Below are 25,954 nucleotides of genomic sequence, written 5' to 3'. Positions count from 1 at the left end.
GCTCCCCAAATGTTATGTAAACAAAAAACGGTAATTATGAAACAGCTCTCACAGCAACCCGGCAGACCCATCCCTCTGTGTGGGTGCCTTTAAAAATGTACATAAAGTTCCCATTTAACTTTTTGTTTATTAAACTCTAGGGGTTTTTATCAACACCGGTCACTAGGCCACACAGCCAAGAGGTAACATAAATCTCAGATGTAAGACTTGGACTTTTTTAGCAATTTTGCTGCATGACTCTTTTATCTTAGCATCCCTTCTTCTGTTTTGATTTGTTTTCAGCCACAATGAGTCCTTTAGTGCCATTGTGGGTGTCACAAAGCCGACGGACATCAGGCTGTGAATGAAGACAGAGGCAGTTTAAACAAACCACGCTCTTTCTTTCCTCTCCGGCCATTGTCATATGAATGGGCCTTCTGCATTCGCTGCTAGGCGACCGGCTTTGCAAAGCCCTGCTCCAGTCAATGGGCTGGAGAGAAAGGGACCCCGATAAACAGCCCGAGTATTGGAGGAAAAAGGGGGAGCACACGTAGGCACATGTTTTCCACCTTCCGACCCACACATTTCCTTCATCTCAGAAGCAGGACCTACTTTCTAGCTGCATGCTTGCTGTTCCATGGTTTCCTTCCTTCTCCGCACTTTAGGTCTTAAACACCCCCTCCCCTGCCCCTGTGCCTCCTCCCAGGGGACACAGAATGCGGACCGCACTGGCTCACCATCAAGATTTGTTTTCAAAATGCTATTTTCTTTAGGAAAATGGGAACGGGGCAAGGGCTGTTTCTCAGTCATCACCACTAATAACTGATTGTGAAGTGCTTTCCACATGTGGCATCGGGCTGTCGCTAGGAGAGCAGGGGCATGGCTGGAGAGTCGGGACTTTTTAGGAACAATCACAAACTATCATTCGTTTTAGTGGCACTTGGAACTGCTCCTATGAAGAGTAGTAAGTTAATCAAGGCCAGAAATGGGGCTGTTTTCAGATTCCCAAGGGCCCAGCAATAGTGTTTCTCAGTGGCTAGAACTAAGGCAGAGCCGTCGTTGAACCCCCCCCCCCAGTCTAGCAAACGGGGGAACCAGGCCCCTAATGGCGGTCACCTTTCCAAGCTGGGGCTGAGCCAGGCCCGGCTGCACCCTGCGCAGGGCAGCCAGAAGGCCGCTTCATGTTCTCGCTTGTTATTCATCCACCCACTGGTCATGGGGGCTGCTTTGGTAACTGCAGGACCAGCTCCAACTGGTCCTCTCCTGTGTCTAACCAAGCCCAGAAACAAATTCCCCCCCCCCCCCCCCCGCCCCAAGGAACCGTGAAGAACCGAGGCCTGGGTTCTGAACACCAGAACCCTCTCAGAGCCGAGGTCCACTGTCCAGGAAGACGGGGCTAGAACCCTTAAGTCTTGCCTCAAGCCCTGCATCCAGGAAACAGATTTGAGCCTGGCCTCCTGTTTCCTCAAAAACAGAGCAGCAAGCCTTGCTGGGTAACACCTTCGACTGTTATCTAAACGATACAGCGGCAGAGAAGTCTGCCTGCTCTTGTATTTTTGGAAAGTGTGCCCTAGGATTAATATGTCTTCCTTACATGCTTGAGAGAATTCACTGTTGAGTCCAACTGTGTCTGGAGTGTTCTTTGTGGAAAGTTTTTACGTGCAAATTCCATATAATAAATAAGGATAGCATTTAAGGAATATAGGGTTACTTGGATTTTTTATTTCTTCTTTGGTCAGGTTTGGTCATTGGTAAGGTTCAAGGAATTTCTCCGTCTCAACTTTAGTTGCTCCAATAGTCTCCTGCTTACCCTCAGGACAGGGAAAGCCAACACCACTTTCCAAGGTGAGCCTGGGTAGTCTGTCATCTGTGCTTTGATCTCCATCAGTACAGCTGCAGGTTATCAGTTTCACTGCTCTTATCAAACGACCAGCCTTCTGTGTCACGGATGTTCGCTGCTGACCTGGGCAGAACATCAGGGCAGTCCTTGGGCTCATCGCATGGTTCCTTCCTTTCAAGAATCTGCATCCTTCACTCCCTGTTGTCTCCCAGCTGAAAATAGTAAATGCATATACTTTGTCTAGTTTTCTAGTGGTTTAGAGTGGAAGAACGAGTTCTGTAGGAATTATTCCTTCATGGGCAGAAGCCGAAACAGACTTTCAGCTGCACCCTCACTCAGTCCTCTTAACTATTAGAGCAGTTAAGTTTGGCGTTCAAGTAATGAAAAGACATTGTCTCCTAGAGCTTATAGCATTAGGGCAGTGGTTCTCAACCTTCCTAATGCCGCGACCCTTTAATACAGTTTCTCATGTTGTGGTGACCCCCAATTTCATTGTTACAAATTGAACATCATTAAAGCATAGTGACTAATCACAAAAACAATATGTAATTATAGATGTGTTTTCCAATGGTCTTAGGCGACCCCTGTGAAAGGGTTGTTCGACCTCCAAAGGGGTCGTGACCCACAGGTTGAGAACCGCTGCCTTAGGGGGTAGCGTGATCTTAGTAAATTTTAGTTCCACCTCATCATCAGGGCACAGGAGGTGCGCTCCCTCTGCTCTACACTTGTGGCTTGTGGGTTCAGGCTTTGCCCACTCCCGCCCACCATGCCTGCGCCGCCTAGAAGCCACAGCCAGACCCGGGATGGCTCTCAGAGGAAGAGGACATGTTCTCTCTATATGACACTTTTTATCAGCAGTAAAATAGTTGTCATGTTTGACATGAATCAACCATGTAGAAGTCAGTATGTTTTTATGTGCCTTTTTTCTCTCCCAATTTTCAGATGGTGAGCTAGTATTTAAGTAAAATCTAGGGCCCATGCGGTTGCTGCATTCAAAGAACTTCAGTTCATGATTGAAATAAATTTAAAGCTAATTCCACATAAGCCTTGAAGGCTATGCAAAGGGTCAGTTGGTTACCTAGAGAAACCTGTCCTGCACCCCACCCTTTCCCCAGGTCCCCTCATCTCCCCATGTGCCAACTTCTCCCTATTTGCAACCTACAGTTTTCCTTTCCTTTCTTGTCTCCCCTATTTTCCTCTTTTACATCAATTCTTTATCTCCTGTTTTAGGTTCTCTCCCACTGGTAAAGCTGCTGTGTACAATAGGGCACACGAACGTGTCTGTATGTGTCGTAAAATCTGTGAATAATCACGCGTCATTTTTTTTCTCCTGTTACACTGATTTGTGCACCTTTTCTGTTAGTCTCCCAGGAAAGAGATCTGCAAGCAATGTTTGGGTTTTCCTCTCCTTCACTGTAGTGTATTATAGCATTAAAACAAATTAAAAAGCCTTTAGAAAGTAACAATTGTTCCACTTACAACCACTTGTACTAGTTACCCAGTTCGTTAAACTTACATTTACAATGTTTTCCTTTTATCAGAGTAACATACTTACAAATTTCAAAACTCAAATAGTATTTCTAGATTTCTAACAAAAAATAGCAACTTCCCACACCACACATTCCCCCCCCCCCCAAATTCCTTCCTTAACTATGAAGTTTCTGATGTGATGTCTTTCTTTTCCAGTTGTGGGGATTGCCTGTGGACACCCTGACCTAGCAGATGAGGGCTCAACGCCCCCCCTCCCGCCCCCGCAACTTTTCCTAGACACGTTAGGTCAAAGGAAAATCACTTTCTCCACCGTCTAAGTTCTTCTGGCTGAGCTAAGAGTCAAGTTCTCGTGAGGCAGATTAATACGCAGAGTGGATGATGTGGGGGTGCCATAAGAATAGGAGACCCAAAGGTGCATTAGGTAGTTGAGGTTTATTTGCCATTTTGAACAAAGGAGGAGGCAGGGGTGTGGGATTTCAAAGGGGAAGCTGGTCATTCACCGGTAAACACATTCTTTATTAGGGTGCTGAGGGGGTGCTGTTCTGCTCTGAGCAGGTTTTTCTACCTGGATCCCTTCAGGCAGCGAAGGGGAGGACCAGAAGTTCTTTCTGGGTCTTTTGCTCCTTAATAAATGGCTTAAAATCAACATCCCAGGAAGCATATTTTGGGGTGGGAAAACGTTGGTCCCCCTCAACACACGTTTATGAATACAGATAAAATCACCTCCCATTTCTCAAAAATGGTTATAGCATCCTTTTGATTAACTTACCATTCGCTATTTACCTTATTAAATAGTGTAATCATTACTGATAACTGAGACCTATTTATGTGTCTATTACTTATTGTCACCAAACTCCACAGATCTTTTGAAATATTCAAACACATCAAGTATTTGCTGGGTCACACTTTTCCTGGAGTCATGTCTCCAGGGCCTCCTGCTCCCATCTAGATGGTCCTCAGCCTGCACCCTGGGACGCCCTGCTGTTCCTCAATCGGGTTCCTGCTCTCCAGGCCCCAGAGAGTCCTTTCTTGACTTCTTCATTTTGGAGCATGTCCTCCAGCATGTCTCTGGAATGAAGTATTTGGTGGGTAATATTTTTGAGCTGCATGCCTTGAAAACATCTTTATTCTTGCTCCCACTTAACTCTCATTGAGAGTAGCATTCCATGTTAAAATTAATTTCTTCAGAATTTTGAAGAAAATGCCTCATTGAATTTCAGCTTCCTGACAGTCTATGTAGAATTTCCGTGCCTTTCTGATTTCCAGTGCCTAAGCACGGCCCTTTTATTTCTTGTATGGGAGCTTTCCAGGTCTGACATTGTGTGACGATGTGCCCGGTGTGGACTTTTTCAGGCTTGTTGTGCTGGGCATTTGGTTTGACCTTTCTACATAAGAACATGTCTTTACATCTGGCAAGTTTTCTTGAATTATTTCATAAGAAATTTCCTCGTTTTCTCTGTTCTCTTTCCTGTAATTGCTATTTTCAGATGTTGAACTTCTTAATCTTGTAATTTTCTTATGTTTTCTCTTTTCCCATGTCTTTTTCTTTTTGTTTTACCGTCTAACATATATCAATTTTATCTTATTTTTATCAACTTTTGCACTTAAGTTATATCTTCCTGAATTTTCAAGAGCTTTTATTTTCTGAATGCTTTTATATATCTTTACTTATTGATGTAATATTATCTTCAGAGACCGTAGATAATTAAGTTTTCCATAACATTTTTTCTTCCAATTTTTTTTTTCATTTCCCTGTCTTCCTGGAATGTCTGTTGACCTTTGGTCATCTGTGTATATGGAGGAGGGAGGCAGAAAGGTTTGGAAGCTCTGCAAAGTGGATGAGGACTGCCCAATGGCAGGACTCACTTAGCAACGAGAGGGGCGTTGGGCACCTGCCTCCCTTGCCTCCGCTGTCCATGAGTTCAAACCTCCTGCCTGAGGTCTGGATCCTCCCTCACATCACCGAGTCCCTGCTTCCATCTCTTTCCCAGGTTTGCTCTGTCTGTCCAGAAGTCCTCTTCTCACCCTGTCTCCGACCCCATCCTTCCTCCTGGCTCAGTTCACACGTCATTTCCTTACCACCGTCTTCATCACACCTTACAGGCCTTATTCTAGGCTTCGCTTGTTTTCTAAACTTAATATTTGTCTCCCCAACCACCCTGTGCGCTCCGTAGGACTAGAGACCATCTCACACACTTCTTGGTGTAACCCTAGGCACCCAACCAGTAATAAGTGTGGCGCACGATTTGATTTTACTTAGAAAAAAATATATCAACAGGAAATGAAAGCCTGGTATGCCAAATGGAGAGGTCTCTTCCCAAATTGCTTCATGCCTGCACGTGGCGTCACTTCCATTCGCTAGTTCCTTGAGTGCCGCATCTGCGAGTGCTTTGGACCCCGCAGGAGCAACATCCCACGGGTTCCTGCTCCCTGGGGCTCGCGTTCCTGACACTGCGCACGAGCGTGGGTTTGGAATGCACCCTCACTTGGTGCTATTGATAGCTGGTTTGCCAAAATCAATGAGACTGGTTTCCAGGCTATTTTTCTGCCATCACGCTTGGCTGCCAGGATGTTCTCTTGGCTGTAGGCAAGTGGGTGGCGTTGCAGGCGGAGGAGGGGGGCTGTGCACAGTGCGAAGGCTGCCTGGCCTCGGAGCCCCAGGGAGCTCGTCCCGAAGGTGCAATGAGGCCGAGACGTGGCCTGGAGTCCACACTCGGTCCCTCGAGACCAAGCGCTGCAGGACCAGGGTCCCGCTCACCTCGGCGCCCGCCCCAGTCACGGAGCCCCCAACCCGCGCCGGGAGCTGTCACAGCGCGGCCCGCGCGGGGACCCACAGCCCTGCTCCACGCGGCGCGCCGCGGATAGCCGGGACCCCAGACGCCGCTCTCCGCCGCGCCGCGCGGTCTCCCGGGCAACTGGGGCGGCGCCTGCGCATCTCGCTTCCCCGGCGCCTCGGCCCCGCCCCGCGCCCGGGCGGTCCCTGGAGCGGAAGTCTCCGAGCGGAAGCGGAAGTGGCGAGCGGCCGCGGCGGGATCGCGGCTTCGCTGGCCCGTCTCCGGCTGAGCTGGCGCGTCTCTAGGTAGGGCCGGGCCTGCGGCGCCCTCGCCGTGCGGCGTCCACGGTTCTGCACCGTTGCGGCCGCCCCTGCCGTGAGCCCGGCGGCGGGCCCAGGCCGGGTCCAAGTTCCCGCGGCCCCGCCGTTCCCCTCCCGCCCCCGCCCCCGCCGCCGCCGCCGTGCTCCGGCCCCGCGGGCGACCGGTGCCGGTGTCCTCGCGGCCCGGCTGTCGCGTCACCCTCTGCGCCGCCGCCGGTGCACCTCCCCCGTCGGGCCCGAGCCTCCGCCCTCCGGCCCTGGACCCTCGGGTACCGAAGGGTGACGGCTCGCCGCCCTGGAACGTGCACGAGGGCGGCGTCTGCGGCGTCCGGGAGGGGTTTGGGGCCGCGTTTGGATAGTCGGTGTGGGGGTGGGAGGGAAGGGGAGCCATCCCGCCCCGCGGAGGAGAGTGGGTGTCAGGTTGAGGCTGGACACTCAGGAAGACGTGGTGGTCGCGGGTAGAACCGGGGAAAACCGGGGGTGGGGGCTGGAGGCGAGGTGCCCCCCGGAGAGGGCGTGCAGAGCTCTAGGCTCACCCCGCGGTTTCCCTCGCAGCGGTGCAGAGATTGTATGGCTGTCAGCTTCCTTTTTTTAAAGTTCTCCTACCCTTTCGCTTCTCCCAGGCCAGCGTCCCCATTCCTCGGGCCGGGTGTGCCTCCTCGCGTGCCCGTCCACACTTCTCTCCTGCGGGCTTCGAGCGCGTTGTTAGAACTGACGGCCAGTCCGCAGATGGTACGCCAGGGCCTGCGGAAGTCTCTGATGAATCAGTGTTTTAGCTTTCGCTCCTGAACGTAAAATTCATAGTGGATTCTTACCCTGAAATCGGGATAAACGAGGCCTCCGTGTTGACGGGTCTGCACACATGTTCCTCTTCCGTGACAGTGGTTGTGGTTCATTGGCCCTTGAGGGGGATTGGGGAACTCGGGTGGGGGCCCCCAAGGCGCCCAAATCTGAGTTGCCCTCCCTCTTGATCATTCTGTCAGGGCCCCAGGGACTGGGAGAACCTTCTGGAGGACAGATCTCTGGACTGACATGCAAAGTGTTAGGTGTTAGAGTCCTAGTGAAAGGAATACAGACTCAGAGGCAGGTGGGCTCCAGTCCAGCTTCACCGTTACTGCCTGTGACGCTGCTGGCCCAGCCAGCTCTTCCTGCCTTTGCGGGCAGAAGTGCCTTTTCCGAGAGTCTGCACAATACTGGTAAGTGCCGGAGGGACTACAGGGGGTGTTTGCTATGGGGCTTTCTGATTGTAGAAAGTAGCCATGTTCTTTGCAGAAAATACATAGAACAAAGAAACATTTTAAGTGTACGATTTTATGCATCTTGACATATGTACACACACACCTGTGCTTCTTCTTCTTGAACGACTCAGCCTTTGCTTCCCTCTTAAAGATCCAGATCTAAGACAGGGACTCTCCGGTTCACTGCCTTGTCCGCAGCTGCTAGCACTCGGCCCAGAGCACAGTAAGCCCGAGCTGAATGCACACGGAGCACGTGCGGGAATGTGGACCCCATGCCTTTGGTTCATCTGGGGGACCATATGGTCTCTCTACCCTCCCTAGTCTTTTGCAGTAGGAAGTAGGGCTCTGTACCCTCTAATCTTGGGGTTCTTCCAAAATGGGGAGGCTGTGGGATACCGGCAGCCAGTCCACCAGCATCCACAATATCCCCTCATCTGTCTCAGTCTCGCCGGCCTCCATCCCTTCTCCACGACAGGCAGGGCAGTGTTTCTGAGATGCAGGTGCTTTCCCCTCAGGTGAAGTGTAAGCGCCTGTGTGGTCTGCGCCCCTTTGCTCTTGGCCCTGCCCACTCAGCCTCAGCTCACTCCTGTCCCCTTAAACAGAGCTTCTAGCCACACTTAGCTTTTGGGTTTGAGGAAAACACATAAAGTTGCAGGTTAAACTATTTAATAGAACAGATATTTTAAGCACCTTAGAAACACCCATCTATATAGTAAAAGCCTAAGCAACCCTTATGACCAGTCGACTGCTCAACCGGTTGACCAGTTGCTATGATGCACACAGACCACCAGGGGGCAGATGCTCAACGCAGGAGCTGCCCCCTGGTGGTCAGTGCCCTCCCACAGCAGGAGCACTCCTCTGCTCAGCCAGAAGCCAAGCTCATGACTAGCAAGTGCAGCTGTGGCAGCAGGAGCCTCTCCCGCCTCCACAGCAGCGCCACTGAGCGGCAGCAATGGCAGGCACAGCGGGCTGGGATGAGCAGGAGCGGGGAGGTGCCGCCCCCAGCTTGGGCTCCTCCCTGGCCGCTGTCACTTCGTACACTGCTACAGCCCTCGGATCGACGGAAACCAGCAGTCTGACAACCCCCAAGGGGTCCCAGATTTCAAGAAAGAGCAGACCAGGCTGAGGGACCCCACCAGTGCACGAATCCATGCACTGGGCCTCTAGTTTAATAATAAAAAAGACACCTTATGGACTTCAAAGAATTTGTCCCTCACCACTCTTGCTTCAGGCCTCGCCTGCTCTCCTGTCTCCATCTGGACACTCAGGATGGCCATCGTGGGTCCCGGACCTGTCCTGGGTCTTCCTGCTGCGTGTTCCCCCCATTCACATGCTTTGCCCTTCTCTGCCCTACAGTTAAGTCAAGTGCTTGTTGCCTGTTGGAGATTTTCCTGCTAGAGTGTAAGCCACTGGAGGGCAGGGCTGTCTGTCTAGCTCAGGGGTGGCCAAACTTTTTGACTCGAGGGCCACAATGGGTTCTTAAACTGGACTCAGAAGAAGGAGCTGCGCCGTGTTTCCCGACGTTGCCATGGTAACGCTGCTGCTGGTGAAGGAGCGGAGGGGAGGGCAAGAGAACCCTCCGCTCTTTCGGCTCCGCCGGCCGGATAGACCAGCCGAACGCCGGATCCGGCCCGCGGGCCGCAGTTTGCCCACGGCTGGTCTAGCTCCTTGCTCCGTGTCTGCTGTCACGTTTGCTGAAAAGCTGCTCAATGACTGAGTAAACAGATTTATGTTCAGATAACTGCCCTAGTGGTGGTGAGGACAGCTGAGTGCTAACGAGGCACAACTACAGACTGACAGCCTGTTGGAGAAGAATGACCAGGATGTGCTTTTCCTTCGCCTCAGCAGTTTCACATCTAAGATTCATCCCAAGGAAATGAGATTTTTATGCATGGATGTGACTCACATTCTTATTTATGGCTTGCAATATAGGAGATGGCATAAATGTCCAGCAGTAGGGTTGAGAACTCACTCACACCACACTGTGCACCCATTAAAAATTACACCATAACAGGTCAACCTTATGACTTGGCAACATGTATCACCTAATAAATTAAGACACAAAATAGGTTATAGAGAAGTATGATCCCAATTTTTAGAAATATATACTCTAAAATGTTTATTGTCCTTATTTTTGGAAGATGAGGCTATGAGTGGTTTTTTTCTTTGTTCTGTGAGTTTCTGCAAAGAACATGGCTACTTTATTTCTGACGGCTACTTTTTCAGAAAAAATTTTATTTCCAATATTAAAAAGTAATCTAGCTTATAAAAATCATAAGTATAATACACCCTCATATTTATATGGCTTTATTTTAAGATAATTTAAGAATTTTGGACTGGGCAGATTTTACTAAACCCGGAGGCAGCTAATGAGAAATGTTTAATGAATAAATTTATAATCTAAATGAAATCACATCACACCAGTTTATGAAGTCGGTCTTGTAGAGCTCACTTTGCAGGTAAGAAGAATGAAGCATACAGAATAAGGTAACTTGCTCAGCGTTTCATTGCAAGGAAGTGGAGGTTGGGCTTAGTGTGGTTTTATTCCAGAGCTTTTCCTCCTGTCGTCAGTACTGCCCAACGTCTGCCCCGTCTTCCAGGATACAGTGTGCAGGGGTCTGCCACCAGCTCCTGAGCGTCTGCGTCTTCTTTGCACCAGTCTGACTCTTGGCACCAGTGGTTATGGCAGCTGTGGGAGGTCTTCCAGGGCATCCGAGTCTGGACATGTACCTGGGCATAGCCAAGTACATCAGGCTTCCCATTTCTTGTGTAAGCTTCTTACTCTGACAATTAAAAAAGTAAGGAAGACTTTATTCCGGACTTGCCATAGGAGGTAGAGGTAGGGCTCAACTTCAAATGGGGCAGAGGCATCTGCCAACAGGCAGAGTGAGGGATCAGCAAGAATCGGGCAGGGGATTCTCTCTCTACACTGACTCAGTAGGATTCTTGAGTCAGCTGGACTGGGCAGGGCCAGCAGGAAGCCTAAGGTTGTGCCTTGTGGAGAAGAGGGCCCTGGGGAGCCTGCTTGACGTTGGTCCAGGAGAGTGTCTGTCAGTGCCCAGTGAGCCTGTGGACAGCCCTCAGACAGGTGGAGACCACCTGTGGCAGCTGCCCTTAGCTTACTTGCTCATCTGGTGTCTGTGGATCCATAAATACTCAGGAGACATCGAGCCAACACTGTCCCACAAGCTGCCCTGGGACAATCCTCCTGGAACCCTCAATCCCTGTTCACACCCTCCTGTGTACGGATTCCCCATCAATTGCTTTTATTTTGGTGGGGCGAGCGGGGAGGAAAGCGAAGAAAGCAGACTGTAGATGCCCCACATCAGCCCTGGGGGGCCTCCCTAGGTGGACCAAGGCCCAGCCAGCATGTGGTCATTGAAGACGCAGAAACGAAGCAGGGAACGAAAGGACTGATTCATCCTAGTCATCCAGGGCCACTGATGAACATCCACCTGGCACCAGGGTGCACCTCTGGCTTTCCTCTTCACTCCTGATCAGAGACCAGACACTGGTGTTGCTTGTTTGTAGATTTTGGGCTTGTGGAGACAAATTATTTGATAAAGATAAGTCCAAGGTTATGGTTCGATTGCTCTGTAGAACATGAACCTGCTTTGTCTCCAAATTGAAAGGCTTGATTTAGTCAACTCCAGCTCTTCCGATGCCCTCTGCACGGTGGGGCTCTGACACAAGGGGGTTGGGGGTGGCGGGCAGAGGGGAAACACTGTCCATGTCTTAAGGGGCTACAACCACTGGGACTGGCTGTCCTGCAGATGCTGCTCTGCACATGGGATGTGTCCAATGGCTGGCTCTGAGTCCAGTTGTCCCTATGTCTGGATTGGCTCCGGACCTGTCGGTGCAGGTTGGGCTGATATGTTTTTGCTGAGGCACGCCTCTCTCCATTTCTCTGTCTGCTGAAAGATTGTGAATAAAGGAGCTTCTGGACTTGTCTTCTGTTCACTTCTTCATTTACTGCAACCCAGTACCTGGGATTGGTCTGGCTGTCAGGACAATGAGGCTGTTCCTGGCCGTGAGGCCGCCTCTGGGGTGGCTCCCTGTGTGCCTGCGGCTGCTCTTCTGTGCGATGTCCGGCACTGGTGCTGCTCGAGGACATGGGCCTACTGGTTACTCTCCCTCTGCCGACACTTGGTGATTCCTGACCTCTCTTTACACACCTGCCCTTTGATGCCTTCATTTAGTCACTCACAAATACTGGCCCTCGCACGGCAGACACTGCTGGTGCCGGGGGTGACAGTGACGTCTGCCCTGGAGGGGCCCACATGGAGAGATCTGACTCCCAGGCTGTGTTTTGGGCAATATGATTCCTACCGAAGGAGACATAACTTCTGTTTTCTTTCTTGGTAGTGAAAATTTTCTTATAGTTTACAGGTAGAATAAATTAAATTATAAATACATGTATGTATTTAAATAATCTTTAATGGTAGAGAATGAAAAACACCTCAGTATTACTCTTACCAATTTAAAAACAACAAAAATTGTTAAAAAGGTAATGGCCACAAAATAATCTTTTTTAAAAATATTTTTTAATTCTCACCAGAGAATATATTTTTTATTGATTTTAGAGAAGAAAGGAGAGAGAGAAAGAAATACCCATTGGTTACCTCCTATACACCTCAACCAGGGATTGAACTCGCAACCTGGTGTGTGCCCGGCCCAGGAATCAAACCTGCAACCTTTTGATGTATGGGGCTACGCTCCAACTACTCAAGCCACCCTGCGGCCAGGGCCACAAAATTGTCTCTTTAGCATTTCATTTCCCACCACTCTGCCTGTGTTGACAGGTGGTGGTGTGGTGCGTGACAGATTGAGCTGAAAATGGAAGGCCCCTCTGCTGTCACAGGTTCCCAGATCTTTGTGTCTCCGAATTTTTCTTTGCAAATGCCACACAAGAGCACATTGTAAGGTAACATTCCTGAGGTAGTTTGTGGTTCAAAATGGGAGAGATTGGCAGTGTGAAAAACAGGAAAAAACTGTGTGTGTTTAATTAAAATAGTGAGCTTTTCATTGCTGGGGTGAGAAAGGAGGAAAAACATTTGAATGAAATCAAAGCAGAGCTGAGCCCGACTCTGTAAAATAAAGAGGAGAGTGTTTTGGAAACTCAGTGTTGTCACTTGCAGTTTTAGTAGGAAAATGCTTGAAACAAAAATCCTTTTTGTTGGTGAGGGAAGGCAGCCAGCCCAAGCATGGTGGGCGGCTGCACAGATGGGGGCCCCGCCTGTGGGAGCTGCGGTGAGGGAAGGGTCTGCTGGGCTCCTGGCTGCTGGCGGGCCTCAGGAGGGGGGCCGGCAGCACCCAGCCTGGAGCCTGGTGAAAGAATGGGAACCTGGTCACACTCACAGTTTGTAATTTGCTTTTGCTTCCTCATTGTCAACAAACCTGACAAGCCTGCTCTTTTCAAAGCTAGGCATAGGATAATGGCCTGGAATTTGAGAAGTCTTAACACCCTTTCCAGACTTGTACCTCGCTACCGCCGAGTGTCATAGGAAAACCCCTCTGCTGCAGAAATATGCTGTAACCTTCCTAGATCCATGCCCGGATCCATGCCCGGAGGTCCGAACTGCAACCGCCTTCTCGTTGCGATAATGATCAAAAGTTGCATTACTTGATAATGCTCCCAAGATAAATGCCTGTTTGTCTAGCAAGAGCTCTACAGTGGTCTTGGTGTGTGGATGCATGTGTTCCATTATATTCAATAACTTAATGAGCAAGACCTCTACATTTCAACATAAATGTGTGTGATAGCCATTCAGTGTTCATGTATTTCTCACTCAATGGCTATTAAACAGGTAACTTCAGCTTCTGATGGGGCCACTGCCCACCAACAGGCAGTTCTCAAACCACCATCAGTGCCCGTGCTCTTCCCTGATAATGGACTTACCTGCAGCGTCTTCATTTGTGGCGTCAGTGTCAGGTTGTTGTGGAGGTGGAGGTGCACGGGGCGTGCGCAGCTGTGCGGTGGGAGCGAGCGCCCTGTGAGGAGCCATCGCGGCGGGTGGGGTGCAGCCAGTGGTGGCCGCTGTGCTCAGTCCTAAGCCCGGACAGGCTCGCTTGTCCTGTGTGGCTTTTGCATAAGGAGGATTTTTGTTTTGTTTTATCAAAGGACACTCAGCCCTGATGACTTACAGAAAACCAAAGTGAAAAGAACAGGCCATTAAGATAAAGATGTCATCATGGAGTTTTTCTGACCTCAAGTCACGCCTTATATTACGTCTTTTTTAATAGAAGGGCAACTTAGGACACAATGCTCTGCTTGTTGTTGTTTTTTTAGATTTTGAATTCTAACTCTTTGAACTAACTACATTGTATGTTTTCACATTTTAGAAAGGGCAATTTTCCATTCAGACTTATTCACCATCTCAGATGTTAGACACATTTTGCCTTAGTGAACTTTTAAAAAATATATTTTTTTATTCATTTTAGGGAGAGAAAGGGAGAGGGATAGAAACATTGATGAGAGAGAAACATAGATCGGCTGCCTCCTGCACGCCGCCTACAGGAGACCGAGCCCACAACCCAGGCATGTGCCTTGACCAGGAGTTGAACTGTGACCTCCTGGCCCCTGGGCCAGTGCTCAACCACTGAGCCACATCGGCTGGGCCATAGTGAACTTTTATGTACTGTATTTGTTTCCTTGAGGTTGGAGGAGGCTGACTTAACTTACATGTGGATTTCTGACTGCAGGTGGGCAGTGCCCCTGACACCAGTGTTGTTCAGGGCCAGCTAGTTCTCTTTTCAACCCCTTTATTGAGGTGTAGTTGACATACAGGAAACTGCACAGGCTGAGTTTTCAGGTAACACGTGTTTACCCATGATATCATCTCTACAATCAAGGTAATGAATGGAACCATCACCCCAAAAGTCCCCTTGATGAATCCCGCCCTCTAACCTGCCCCGACCCAGATGCTCTCTGCCACTTCGAATGAGCTCAGCTCTCAGTAAACCAGAAACTTATGTTCAAATGGAATCATAGTGTGTACTTTTTTTTTTTTTTAATCTGGCTTCTTTCAACTCAGCAAAATTATTTTGAGAAATAGCCATTTTTGTTTTTAGGTTTTCAGAGTTAACTTCTATTTGGGTTCCTAGATGGAAAATACTACTTTTTTGAAAACTGTTAGCCTGTTTTGAATCCACTTGAGAAATCTCTTGAATAATAGTCTTAGCTAAAATCTTAAAAAGAAGCTACACTATGTTATCTTTGAAAAGTCCAACTCAAGTAATTTACACTTAGCTAAAGTTCCTCACGTGTTTTTATGGAAAACTTTAGGCTCCTGATAGAGAATGGCTATTCACCATTGTCTGTGTGGGCTTTGTAAGGTGCCATAATAACTGGTTTCCTTTCCTTTCCTTTCCAGAGCCTTCTGGGAGGTCAGTCATGGGTGTGAGAGGCTTGCAGGGGTTTGTTGCCAGCAGCTGCCCACATGTATGTACAACAGTGAATCTCAAAGAGCTGGCCGAGCAGCACCAAAGCCAGCATCCCGGATGCACGCCCACCATCGTGGTGGACGCCATGTGCTGTCTCAGGTACTGGTACACCCCGGAGTCATGGGTTTGCGGTGGCCAGTGGAAGGAATACTTTTCTGTCCTGCGAGATTTCGTGAGAACTTTCACAGATGTTGGCATCAAGTTGGTATTCTTCTTTGATGGTATGGTGGAGAAGGAGAAGAGAGATGTGTGGGCGAAACGGAGACTCAAGAACAACAGGGAGATTGCCAGGATTTTCCAGTTTATCAAGACGCACAGGGAACAGCCCAGCAGGAGCATGTTCTTCATCCCCTCGGGGCTGGCCATCTTCACGCGGTTTGCTCTGAAGACGCTGGGTCAGGAAACCCTGTGCTCCTTGCAGGAGGCTGACTATGAGGTGGCTTCTTACGGCCTCCAGAACAACTGTCTAGGGATCCTCGGAGAAGACACCGACTACTTAATTTATGACTCCTGTCCCTACTTTTCCATCAGTGAGCTCTGCCTGGACAGCCTCAGCACTGTCATGCTCTGTAGGGAGAAGCTCTGTGCGAGTCTGGGCCTCTGCCTGGCAGACCTTCCCCTTCTGGCCTGCCTGCTGGGCAACGACGTCGTCCCGGAAGGCATGTTTGAAACCTTTCGGTACAAGTGCTTGTCCTTCTATACCTCTGTGAAAGAGAACTGTGACAGGAGAGGCAACGTCATCTTCGCTGTAGCAGACCACATAGCTAAAGTCCTTCGCTTATATCAAGGTGAGAAAAAGCTGGAAGAGATGTTACCTTTGGGACCAAACAAAGCTCTTTTTTATAAGGGGATGGCATCATATCTTTTACCAGGACAGAAATCTCCATGGATTTCCCCAAAAGCCAAAGCTATAACAACTTTGGACAAGCAGATTATATCCGTGAGTTCAGACCCTGAATCCAAGCAAGGAAGTCCTGAGAGTTCAGACCCTGAATCCAAGCAAGGAAGTCCTGAGAGTACAGATTCTGGATCCAAGCAAGGAAGTCCTGTGTGTACAGACCCTGAATCCAAGCAAGAAAGTCCCATGTGTACAGACCCTGAGTCTAAGCAGGAAGATCCCATGTGTACAGACCCTGAATCCAAGCAGGAAGTTCCCATGTGTACAGACCCTGAATTCAAGGAGGAAGACCCCATGAATATGGAGCCTGAAATCAAGCGACAAGTAACCATGGTTTCAGACACCGAAATCTTAAAGGTAGGTAGATAAGCCCACCCTTCTCTATGACGGCCTGATGGAAACGCATCCATCAAGGCACTCGTCAGTGAATATTGACCACCTGCAGTAGGTAAGGTGCTGTGGGGACGCAGAATAGGACCCAGGAGTTTAGTTAGGAAGTATGACATAAGCCCTGAAAACTCACATTGGAAACCATATTTGACATTGTCACATGACTGTTCCAGAAGAGGGCTCTGAAGGAGAGAGATCCCTGTGGGCTAAAGGACAGAGAGAAGCTCCCAGAAGAGGTAGAAGTGGAGCCTGACCTCAGTGGAGCTGATGTGCTTCAAGCAGGCACATAGGGAAATGGGTCACTTCTGATGATCTTCAGTTGGCTGGAGTATCAAGTCGTAGCTCTTTAAAATACTTTTTTAAAAAAATCTTAAAGCTGCTAGCCTGTCCTCTGTTGTGATTTAAAGACATTTTAGTGGGGGCTGGCACGAGGTGAAAGGGATTAAAGTGGGGGAAAGGAGGGCATATGTAATACTTTGAACAGTAAAGGTAAAATTTTTAAAAAGGCATTTTAACAATGAAATGGACATTTTTGTAGTCTGTCTAGCCTTATAACAACAGTTGACATTCACTGAGCACACAGGATGTGTCAGCCAGGTGCGTTTCCTGTGTTACCTCAATCCTCAGTAGTTTCGTGAGGTTGCCACTTTTTTTTTTTTTTAATTTTGTGTTATTGCTTAGATAGGTTGCCACTTTTATTAAACCTATTTTATATATGAAGAAAGTGAGGAATAAAGAGATTAAGACTTAAGTCTGCATTAATGAATCAACATAACTAGTGTGTATAAGCAATGAGACAATCGGATTCACCAAGTTTTTGATATTCCAAGTTATCCTGCTGCCACATTTTAAGTGCCGTTAGCTATAGACTATTTAGACTTAAATTCTGGGTAGTAATGTAGATGAAGTTTTTCTTGCAGTAATAAGAATGTTCTTCACAGGAAAATACAACTTATATGTAGATTTATAGCCCTTCTGAGTTTAGTTCTTATTTGATAAGAAAGTAGAATCATTTAAATCATCCATCTCTTCACCTGCCTTCAGATTACTGAGCAAAGGAATGAATGTGACCAGCATCTCAGCCCAAGGAGTTTATAGTTTAGTGGGGAGATCACAGGGTCAGTGTGAGGCGAGCCCCGTGAGGAGGGGAGCAGAGGTTTGTTTATGGAGAGGGGCTGGTGAAGTGGGCGCTGGGAGCTCAGGTGCAGGTGGGAGAGGGTGGAGCATTCCTGGGAGCACTGCAGCTTTGCACTGGGACTGGTGATGGCAGGTTCTCTGAGGCCGGAACTGTGTGTGGGAGAAAGGGGTTGAGGCCTTTACTGTAAAGGGGCCTTGACTGTTAGTGGGAAGAACTTGCTTGGAGGAGGGCAGTGGTTGTCCTGCTTGCGGATGATGGTGGCTGAGATAGGTCGGGCAGAGCCTTGTCCACCACCCTTACTCTCAGGCGGACAGAGGAAGAGGACCACGCTGCAGAGTCAGCGAGTCTGGCAGGTGCTTGGAGCTGGAGAACAGGGAGCAAGAAAGCTCTCAGCCAGAAGCCCAGAAGACAGGAAACACAGATGCCAGCTTGAGCTTGGGGGACAGTTATTCCTTGCTGTGTGCCTTAAAACACTGGTGTGTGACATAAAGGTGCTGACTTTTTCTGTTTGAACGTCCTTGTGTTTGCAAGGAGAATTCCATTGTGTCTAAACTTTGAGCAGGTCGCTAGAGCCCAGCATGTGCAGGCGGAGAGCTACCTGGTGTACAACATCATGGCCAGCGGGGAGATCGAGTGCAGCAACACCTTGGAGGATGCCCTGGACCAGGCCCTGCCCAGCCAGGCCTTCGTCTACCGCCCGGTGCGGCAGCGTGTCTACTCCCTCCTGCTGGCGGATGGCCATGGTGAGTCCTCATGACCATGCAGGGCACAGGCGGTTCCTGACACTGGCCGCTGAAGACACAGATGCAATTAAACAGGGTTTGTTCCTTGGTGGGGGCTGTGGTGGGATACCACCAACATCCACGTAAAGTGAGGTGGAGGCCATAGGCCTCTGAGTCTACTCAGCCAGCAGTTGCCCGCAGTCATTAAAAAAGGGCATTGTTGCCCTAACCGGTTTGGCTCAGTGGATAGAGCGTCGGCCTGCGGACTGAAAGGTCCCAGGTTTGATTCCGGTCAAGGGCATGTACCTGGGTTGCGGGCACATCTCCAGTAGGAGGTGCGCAGGAGGCAGTTGATCGATGTTTCTCTCTCATCGATGTTTCTAACTCTCTATCCATCTCCCTTCCTCTGTAAAAAAAAAAAAAAAGAGCATTGTTTCTATGAAATGTTACCTACTTATGCCTTAGAGGACTGTGCTTTTTCGAATGTGAAAACCCTTTCCTCTGCAGAGAGTAGCTGTTTATTATTAGGAGACAGTGTCTACTTACTGTCCCTCAAAATGAGATTTACATAAAATAATTATATAAAACCCAGTACATCATATTTTAAAATATAAACAAAATTTTCCTTTAGGGTATTTTATATAAGTTTATGTGTCTCCCCATCTTTTTGTCCGTTGTGCAATAGCAGCGAGTATAGGGAGAGGACATGAGTGGCCAGGGCAGTAACCTGGGATACCTTCAGTACCGAGGAGTCCATCAGGCCCCAAACCCTCTCTGAGGAATGGTTTCGGGGAGTGAGGGGAGGAGAAGAGCACTTCTAGAGATGCGTGGTGCTTAATGCAGTGGTATCTGTCACCTCAGTCACCTGAGAGAGGCCGACTGCACCATCCTATCTGACGTGAGGTGATGAGAAAGAAGCTGATTTAAAAACAGAAACAAAAGAACCTGTGTAATAAACTTTGGGGACAAATATTGTTTAATTTGTTTTCTTATATGGGTCTTTCTGAACATGAATGATTACACATTGATGATTTAAAAAGATTTTCATCATGAAAAGAATTTACATTATAGAATAATGTTTGCCTCAAATTATTTTTAGGGTACAGTTGGCCCTTGAACAAAACAATGCAAGGGTCAGTTAGGGGTGTCAGCCACACACTGAGTCAGAAATTCACCTACAACTGCATTTGGCCTGCATCCTCAGATCCCTTGAAAAATGGGGGTTTGAACTGCCTGGTCCACTTGCTAAAACTGCACGTACCAGTATGTTATAGTTGGATACATGGCATTTGGATGGCTAGACAGCGCTATGGCCAAATGTGGGAAGAACCTGCAGTCACTCCCCCCTTGGCCCCCCTGGCTTCTGCCATTCTTTCCGGATTCTATTTTTTTTCTTTGTTTTTTAAATATATTTTATTGATTTTTTACAGAGAGGAAGGGAGAGAGATAGAAAGCCAGAAACATCGATGAGCGAGAAACATCGATCAGCTGCCTCCTGCTCATCCCCCACTGGGGATATGCCCGCAACCCAGGTACATGCCCTTGACCGGAATCGAACCTGGGACCCCTCAGTCCGCAGGCCGAGGCTCTATCCACTGAGCCAAACCGGTTTCGGCTCTTTCCGGATTCTAACCCTGCCTCTGAGTTCTATCTCCCCACTGAGCACCTCAGCGACGTCACTGAGGAGGTAGGAGAAGCTGCTCCTCCGCATCGCGGCGGCTCACGGTGTTGGCGCAGAGCCCAGGCGAGCAGCAGCCCCTGACGGGATTGGCTGTCCTGTTGCTGGGCATCCTTACTGCTCCCAGTGGCTGGGCAGGGCTGCCAGTCTTATGGGCACTCAGCCCTGTGGTACATAGTGTGCAGCAGGCGTGGCACCTTTGCAAAGTGCCTGCAGGCCATTCACTCACTGAAATCCTGGATACTGACCTAAAAGGTAACTTTAAAAATAATAATGCATAAAAAAGAATGGAAAGTTATGCTGTTTTTTTAAGGACCATGAGCACACACACACACCATTGTAGATTAAACAGCAGTATAAAAACATTACAGAACTAGAAGGACATATACATATGCATATGTTTTTAATTTTATTGTGGACAGTATTACAGGTGTCTCCCATTTTCTCCCGTTTGCCCCGCCACACCCCAGGCCTTTCCCATGCTATTGTCTGTGTCCTTGGGTTACACAGATCTGTTCTGTGGTTAATCTCTTCCTGTCCCCTCCCCTCAAACCCTCCCTCCGAGATCTGTTATTCTGTTCCAGGCATCCATACCTCTGGACCTATTTTGTTTGTCAGGTTTTTTCTTGTTGTTTTCTTTAGAATCCACTTATAAGTGAGATCATGTGATACTTCTCTTTCTCTGACTGGCTTATTTCGCTTAGCATAATACTCTCCAGGTCCCTCCATGCTGTCTCTAAGGGTAAGAAATCCTTTTTTACAGCTGCATAGTATTTCATGGTATAAATGTACCACAGCTTTTTTACCCACTCATCTAATGATAGGCACTCGGGCTGTTTCCAGATCTTGGCTACTGTAAATAATGCTGCGATGAACATAGGGATGCATATATTCTTTTTGATTGGTGTTTCGGGTTTCTTAGGATATAGTTCCAGAAGTGGGATCACTTGGTCAAACAGAAGATCCATTTTTTAAAATATATTTTATTGATTTTCTACAGAGAGGAAGGGAGAAGGATAGAGAGTTAAAAGCATTGATGAGAGGGAAACATCGATCAGCTGCCTCCTGCACACCCCCTACTGGGGATGTGCCCGCAACCAAGGTACATGCCCTGGACTGGGATCCAACCTGGGACCCTTTAGTCCGCAGGCCGACGCTCTATCCACCGAGCCAAGCCTGTTAGGGCCAGAAGATCCATTTTTTAATTTTGATGCAAGTCCATACTGTTTTCCACAGTGGCTGCACCAGTCTGCCTTCCCACCAGCAGTGCACGAGGGTTCCCATCAGCACTTGCTGTTTGTTGATTTATTGATAGTAGCCATTCTGACAGGTGTGAGGTGATACTTCATAGGACAAATATATTTTTTAAAAACCTAGAAGATGGTTACAAACTTGACAATCCCAAAAATTGAGAGGTTGAAGTCCACATTGCTTCTTGCTCTCTTTTGCCCCATATGCCCCACATGTGCCCCCAGACCCAGATTGGGGGGGAGTCGGTGCTGGGCGGGGGGAGGGGCACGTGACCTGACAGGTTTCTGAGGGGAGAGGTGGAGTGTGCACAGTCACCCATGCTGCTCCCAGGGAGACATGTCTTGGCTGCACATGGGTTTGACAGAGCGGCATCATGTGTCGGGGTGACAGGAGCAGGTTTGGGCCTCCCATCTCCATGCGATGGCCAAGCCGGAGGGAGATGAAAACCGCAGAGAGCTTTTCTGAGAGGTCTCCCTTCGCTCATGGACCTCAGAACCCAGCCAGTCGAGTGCCAGGGGGAGAGGCAGCCTTTTCTTTTAGGACTTCTGGGCTGTTTCCTCTTCTCTTTTTCTTGGTATATAGGCATTAAGATGACTTCCATCTTAATTCAGACAAACCAAATTATTTGCAAACATGTCTGCTATAATTTCAAAGTGATGACAGATCAAAACCTCTGAAATGAAGTGGTGGCCCAGAGAATGGCCAAACTCTAGGGTTTTCTAGGAAAATGGGTTTATTGTTACTTGAAGACCTCGGGTAACACTTTGCATCTGGCTCGGCGTTTTGGAGGCGTGGAGCTAGAGCTTTTCTGAGGAGGGTGATCTGGTTAAAAGCGGAAATGGTGCCGTCTGGTTGTTCTGGGTAGGTGAGGACAGTCCGCCCACTGCCAAGCTGTCCTGGTGAGTACGGCCTCTGCCCTGACCTTTCGTGGCAGGAGGCACCCTGAGGGTCCGTGCAGCCACCTGGCCTGTTCCTGTGACACAGAAGAACCCACAGAGGGGCCTGGTGCTCTTTACCTGCCTCCACCTGAGTACGGGAGGGGAGTGTCTGAGGCTGGGGAGCTCAACGGGCAGCAGGCTTCAGACAGGAGGAAGCACCACCTCTGCTTGGAAGGGTCCCTGGCAGAGCTGGGTTTGGGGACACTTGGCCCTCACGCATCTGCTGACCCACTGTCTTTCCTCAGATGGTGCCAGCTGCCCTCCCGTGCAGGAGTGGTTTGTGTACTCTGGGAACCCGCTGACGCACCCGGACCTCGTGAGGCCTCTGCAGATGAGCCTCCCAGGTACAGACGCCTCGGTCAAGCAGGGCACCGGTGGTTCCCCGTGGGGTAGAGTGCAGTCACGGATTCGCCTGGAGATGCATTTTCCAGAACTGCACACGCACTAGTTGCCAGTCCAGTGGGCCCGGAGGAGGGCCTCTGTTGCTCACGGCAGAGGGAGGGCGGCACGGGGACCTGCGTGGCCAGCCTGCTGCTGTGCTCCACTCAGGGTTTCAGACAGAGCCCGTCACCGCCGGACCCCAGCCCGATCCACTGAGCCTACAGGGTTGGGGTCCTGATCCTCTGCACAAACCTGCTCTTCTTCCCGCTGCTGAGAGCGTATTTCAATGCATGGAAAGTTATTTTAACTGGAAAATAAGTTTCTTTTCCACGAGAGGTATCTTCAAACACATAATGAGAGGGAAGGAGAAGCACGTCACCGACAATGAGCTGAAGCGAATGCTTGCTTCCTACACGTTGCAGCAGCTCTCTGCTGTGTCTTCCTCCTGCCGTTGTTGTGATCCACGTTAACAAGAAGGGGCTTCTTTCTCTGACATTAGTGATGGAAATGCGTGCATAACAGACAGACAGGAAGCACTAAAAGTTAGCCGTTAGGGGTTTACTTCCCAGACCATGGGGCCCAGGGGAGCCATGCACACTGGCACCACAGCCAGCAGAACGGCCGGGCAGCGTTGGGCTCTGCAGCGGGGCCTGGTGCTCCCTGCAGTTGGGAGCCTGTCGGGCGGGCGGAGAGGGGGACCAGATGAGCTGGTGTCTCAGCCCAGCGCTCCTGAGGGCAGCGCTCGGGAACGGACTCCAGAAAGCGTTCCTGACCCCACGGGCCCCGCGCAGGGAGGAAGAGAGCCGTGCCCTCGGAACACGGAAGCGCCGTGTCACCCGGGAAATGCGTGTGCGCGGCCTTCAGGCCAGGCCTCTGCTGACGTTTGCCTCTGGTTCCTCTAAGCTTTAAAGCCCCAGGCGCCAGGAGGGGAGGCTCCTAGCCTTCGCTCTGGCACTGTCTTTCTAGACCAGCCGTTCTCAGCCTGGGGGTCACAACCTGTTTGGGGTTGAACGACCCTTTCACCGGGGTCGCCTAAGACCATCGGAAAACACATCTATGATTACATACTGTTTTTGTGATGATCCACTGTGCTTTCATGATGTTCAATGTGTCACCATGACATTGGGGGTCCCCACAACGTGAGGAAGGTTGAGAACCACTGGAGAGGAAGCATGTTGCGACTGGCTGGTGCAGACTGATGTAAATGGACTCCGTGGACTTTTTACGCAGGGGGAACGCCTAGTTTGAAACTGCTGTGGCTGAACCATGAGCCCGGAACCCAAGCACGGCGTGTAGAGGTGCTCCTCGCCTGTTTTGACCTCTCCTCCTCGAGCGAAGAGCTGCAGGCTGTGGAGAGCCCCTTTCAAGGGCTGTGCTGCCTCCTCGCCTACCTGTTTGTGCAGGTAACCTGGGCTCCTTGTTGTGGCGTCCGTCTCATGTGAGTGGCAGCACTCGGTGCAGCCAGGCGGTGGCTGCATCCCTCTGTCCAGTGCTGGTCCTTGAGCGCTGGCTCTGCCGGGCCTGCCTTCAGACGCGAGTGCACGCAAGGAGCGGGCTTGGGAAGCCCTGCCTGCCCTTTGGTTCTGCGTCCAGAGCTTTAGGACGCGGAGACCCCTCTGTTGTGTGACAGCTGGGTGGCCCTTCCTGTTCCTGGGCACGGGGTGCGGGGAGGGCCCAGCTCTGTGCCGCCTCAGCTTTCCCAAGCCACAGCCAGCCGTTCCACCTAACCGGTCGAGCGTGTCCCTTCACACTCTAAGCTGAGAACGAAGTAACAGCTCCCACCTGCGGCCCCTGGGACAGTCCCAGGGTAGAAAACGGGGAGTGCTCTGTCAGCGCGCCCGTGAGAAGGCTGCGCTCGCCGTCCCGTCGCCATCAGTCCTCGGCCCACTGCACGGGCCAGGCCACCGGTACAGGCACAGCCCGGGTCCCTGTCAGACCCTTCAGCAGGCGGGACAGCTCCTTCCTCATTCATTTTACTCTTAGTCTACATATGAAAACGACAAAAGCCAATGGAAAGATGTGCCTTTTTCCGTTTTCCACACGCACAGCAGTGTCCATCCCCTGCCCCACCTGTCCTACTGTACATTCACTCTGTCTCCGTTGTCCCAACCACAAGAGCAGAGGGTCTGTCTTCAGCCACAGAACTGTCTCATCACCTCCCCTCCAGGCTCTCTGTCTTTGGCTCTGATCGTGGGTCTTTTGGGCATAACCATGCATTTTATTTGTCTGGAGTGGGAAGTTGGGTGATTCTGTTTTCAATCTGAATTCACTTCACGTATAGCTGAGTTGCATTTCAGGGACCTCCCCGCTTCCTGGCCTCAGTGCCTGCGGTGGTGTCCCTGGAATAGCGAGGTCCTGACGGTCACTCACAGGGTCATTATTGCCCTCGTCAGTCTGCTAAGAAGGTGCACTTGTAGAATTCTCACACCTCCATGTAGCTGTGCTTAAATTAGATGCTTTTGGGTGTGACTTGGGATAAAAGTACATTCTGTTCAGTGTACAATCCTGCACAGAAACTAGTCTGGGAAGAGCCTCTGGGAGGGCACGTGCATTCCAGAGAGGGCGCTTAACCCTCCGCTGGCAGAGCCAGTGCTCTCCCTGTGACGCTCTGCAGTGTCCTGTCACTAGGAATTTGCAGTGTAGCCTTGTCCGCTGTAACTGGCGGCCGGGTGTGGGCGGTGAGAAAGCAGGGCAGGAGCAGTGCCCAAGGGCCCTTTTTAAACCACCTTCAAACGTGGCTCAGGGCAGGAGGTGGCGTCACCTGCCAACAGGCCCAGGTGAAACGCAGAGGCACGTTGTGGCTTTGAAACTTCTTCCTCTGCTGGGACCTGCGTCTGCGGAGGGGGCTCTTTTTTCTTGGTCACGAGAACCACTCCTTTGTAGACGGTGTTTTCCCCTGAGATAAGCAAGTTGTTATTTACACAAAGGCAACAACTGCTTTGGAGTGAAAATGGAATAGGGAGGTGACGGGGGTCGGAATGTTCAGAGCTTAGCAGCGTCAGTCTCCCCTCGTCGGGACGTCCCGCAGGGTGCACGTCCTGTTTGGAGCTCCCGGGTCCCTCTGAGGGGGCCACTCAGCTGGTCCCAGTCCTTTTCCTCCCTTGAGTAGGAGGCCCATGGAGTCTGCGTCCATCATGGCTCTTGGGTCCCCTCCCTGCCTCCCTGCCTCCCTGCCTGGCTCTTCTCCACATCTCTGCCTCCTTGTTTCTCCCTCATGCTCTTCCTAGAGCTTTCATTGCATGAAGGATTGGCGGGGACTCATATTTTGGGGGTCCTGATTTCCTTTAAATTGGGGTTCGAAGACACAGCTTCCCCTGGGGCTGCTGAGGGTGGGTTCTCATCTCGGCCCTAGCCGCCCAGTGAGGCCATATCCTCCGTGTGACCCTGTCCTGTCCGCAGGCGCTCGGCCCAGCGTGGCCTGGGCAGTGGGAGAGAGGCCCTACTCACTTCCCCTTGCGTCTCCTCCGCTGCTT

The 25,954-nt window shown here is 50.2% G+C and overlaps 1 protein-coding gene across 8 annotated transcripts in view; it reads left to right on the top strand.

Annotated features, from left to right (window-relative positions):
• The first annotated feature begins 6,298 nt into the window (after window positions 1-6,298).
• FAM120B (family with sequence similarity 120 member B) overlaps window positions 6,299-25,954 on the top strand; it is a 33,070-nt gene continuing 13,414 nt past the window's right edge. For 4 of the 8 annotated variants that reach the window (XM_059699780.1, XM_059699784.1, XM_059699783.1 and 1 more), the window contains exons 1-5: window positions 7,301-7,600; window positions 15,016-16,340; window positions 18,074-18,254; window positions 22,346-22,444; window positions 23,712-23,884. In XM_059699780.1, coding sequence (XP_059555763.1) covers window positions 15,036-16,340; window positions 18,074-18,254; window positions 22,346-22,444; window positions 23,712-23,884 — 1,758 coding nt within the window. In that variant the 5' untranslated portion in view covers window positions 7,301-7,600; window positions 15,016-15,035. Of the gene's footprint in view, window positions 6,390-7,027; window positions 7,257-7,300; window positions 7,601-15,015; window positions 16,341-18,042; window positions 18,255-22,345; window positions 22,445-23,711; window positions 23,885-25,954 lie in introns of those variants that run through there. The other 4 variants (XM_059699782.1, XM_059699781.1, XM_059699779.1 and 1 more) reach the window with 4 other exon arrangements.

This window comes from Myotis daubentonii, chromosome 6, assembly GCF_963259705.1.
Source record: "Myotis daubentonii chromosome 6, mMyoDau2.1, whole genome shotgun sequence".
Classification (NCBI taxonomy): domain Eukaryota; kingdom Metazoa; phylum Chordata; class Mammalia; order Chiroptera; family Vespertilionidae; genus Myotis; species Myotis daubentonii.
Note: the sequence above shows the minus strand (reverse complement) of the source record. Positions and strands in the feature narration are given on the sequence as shown.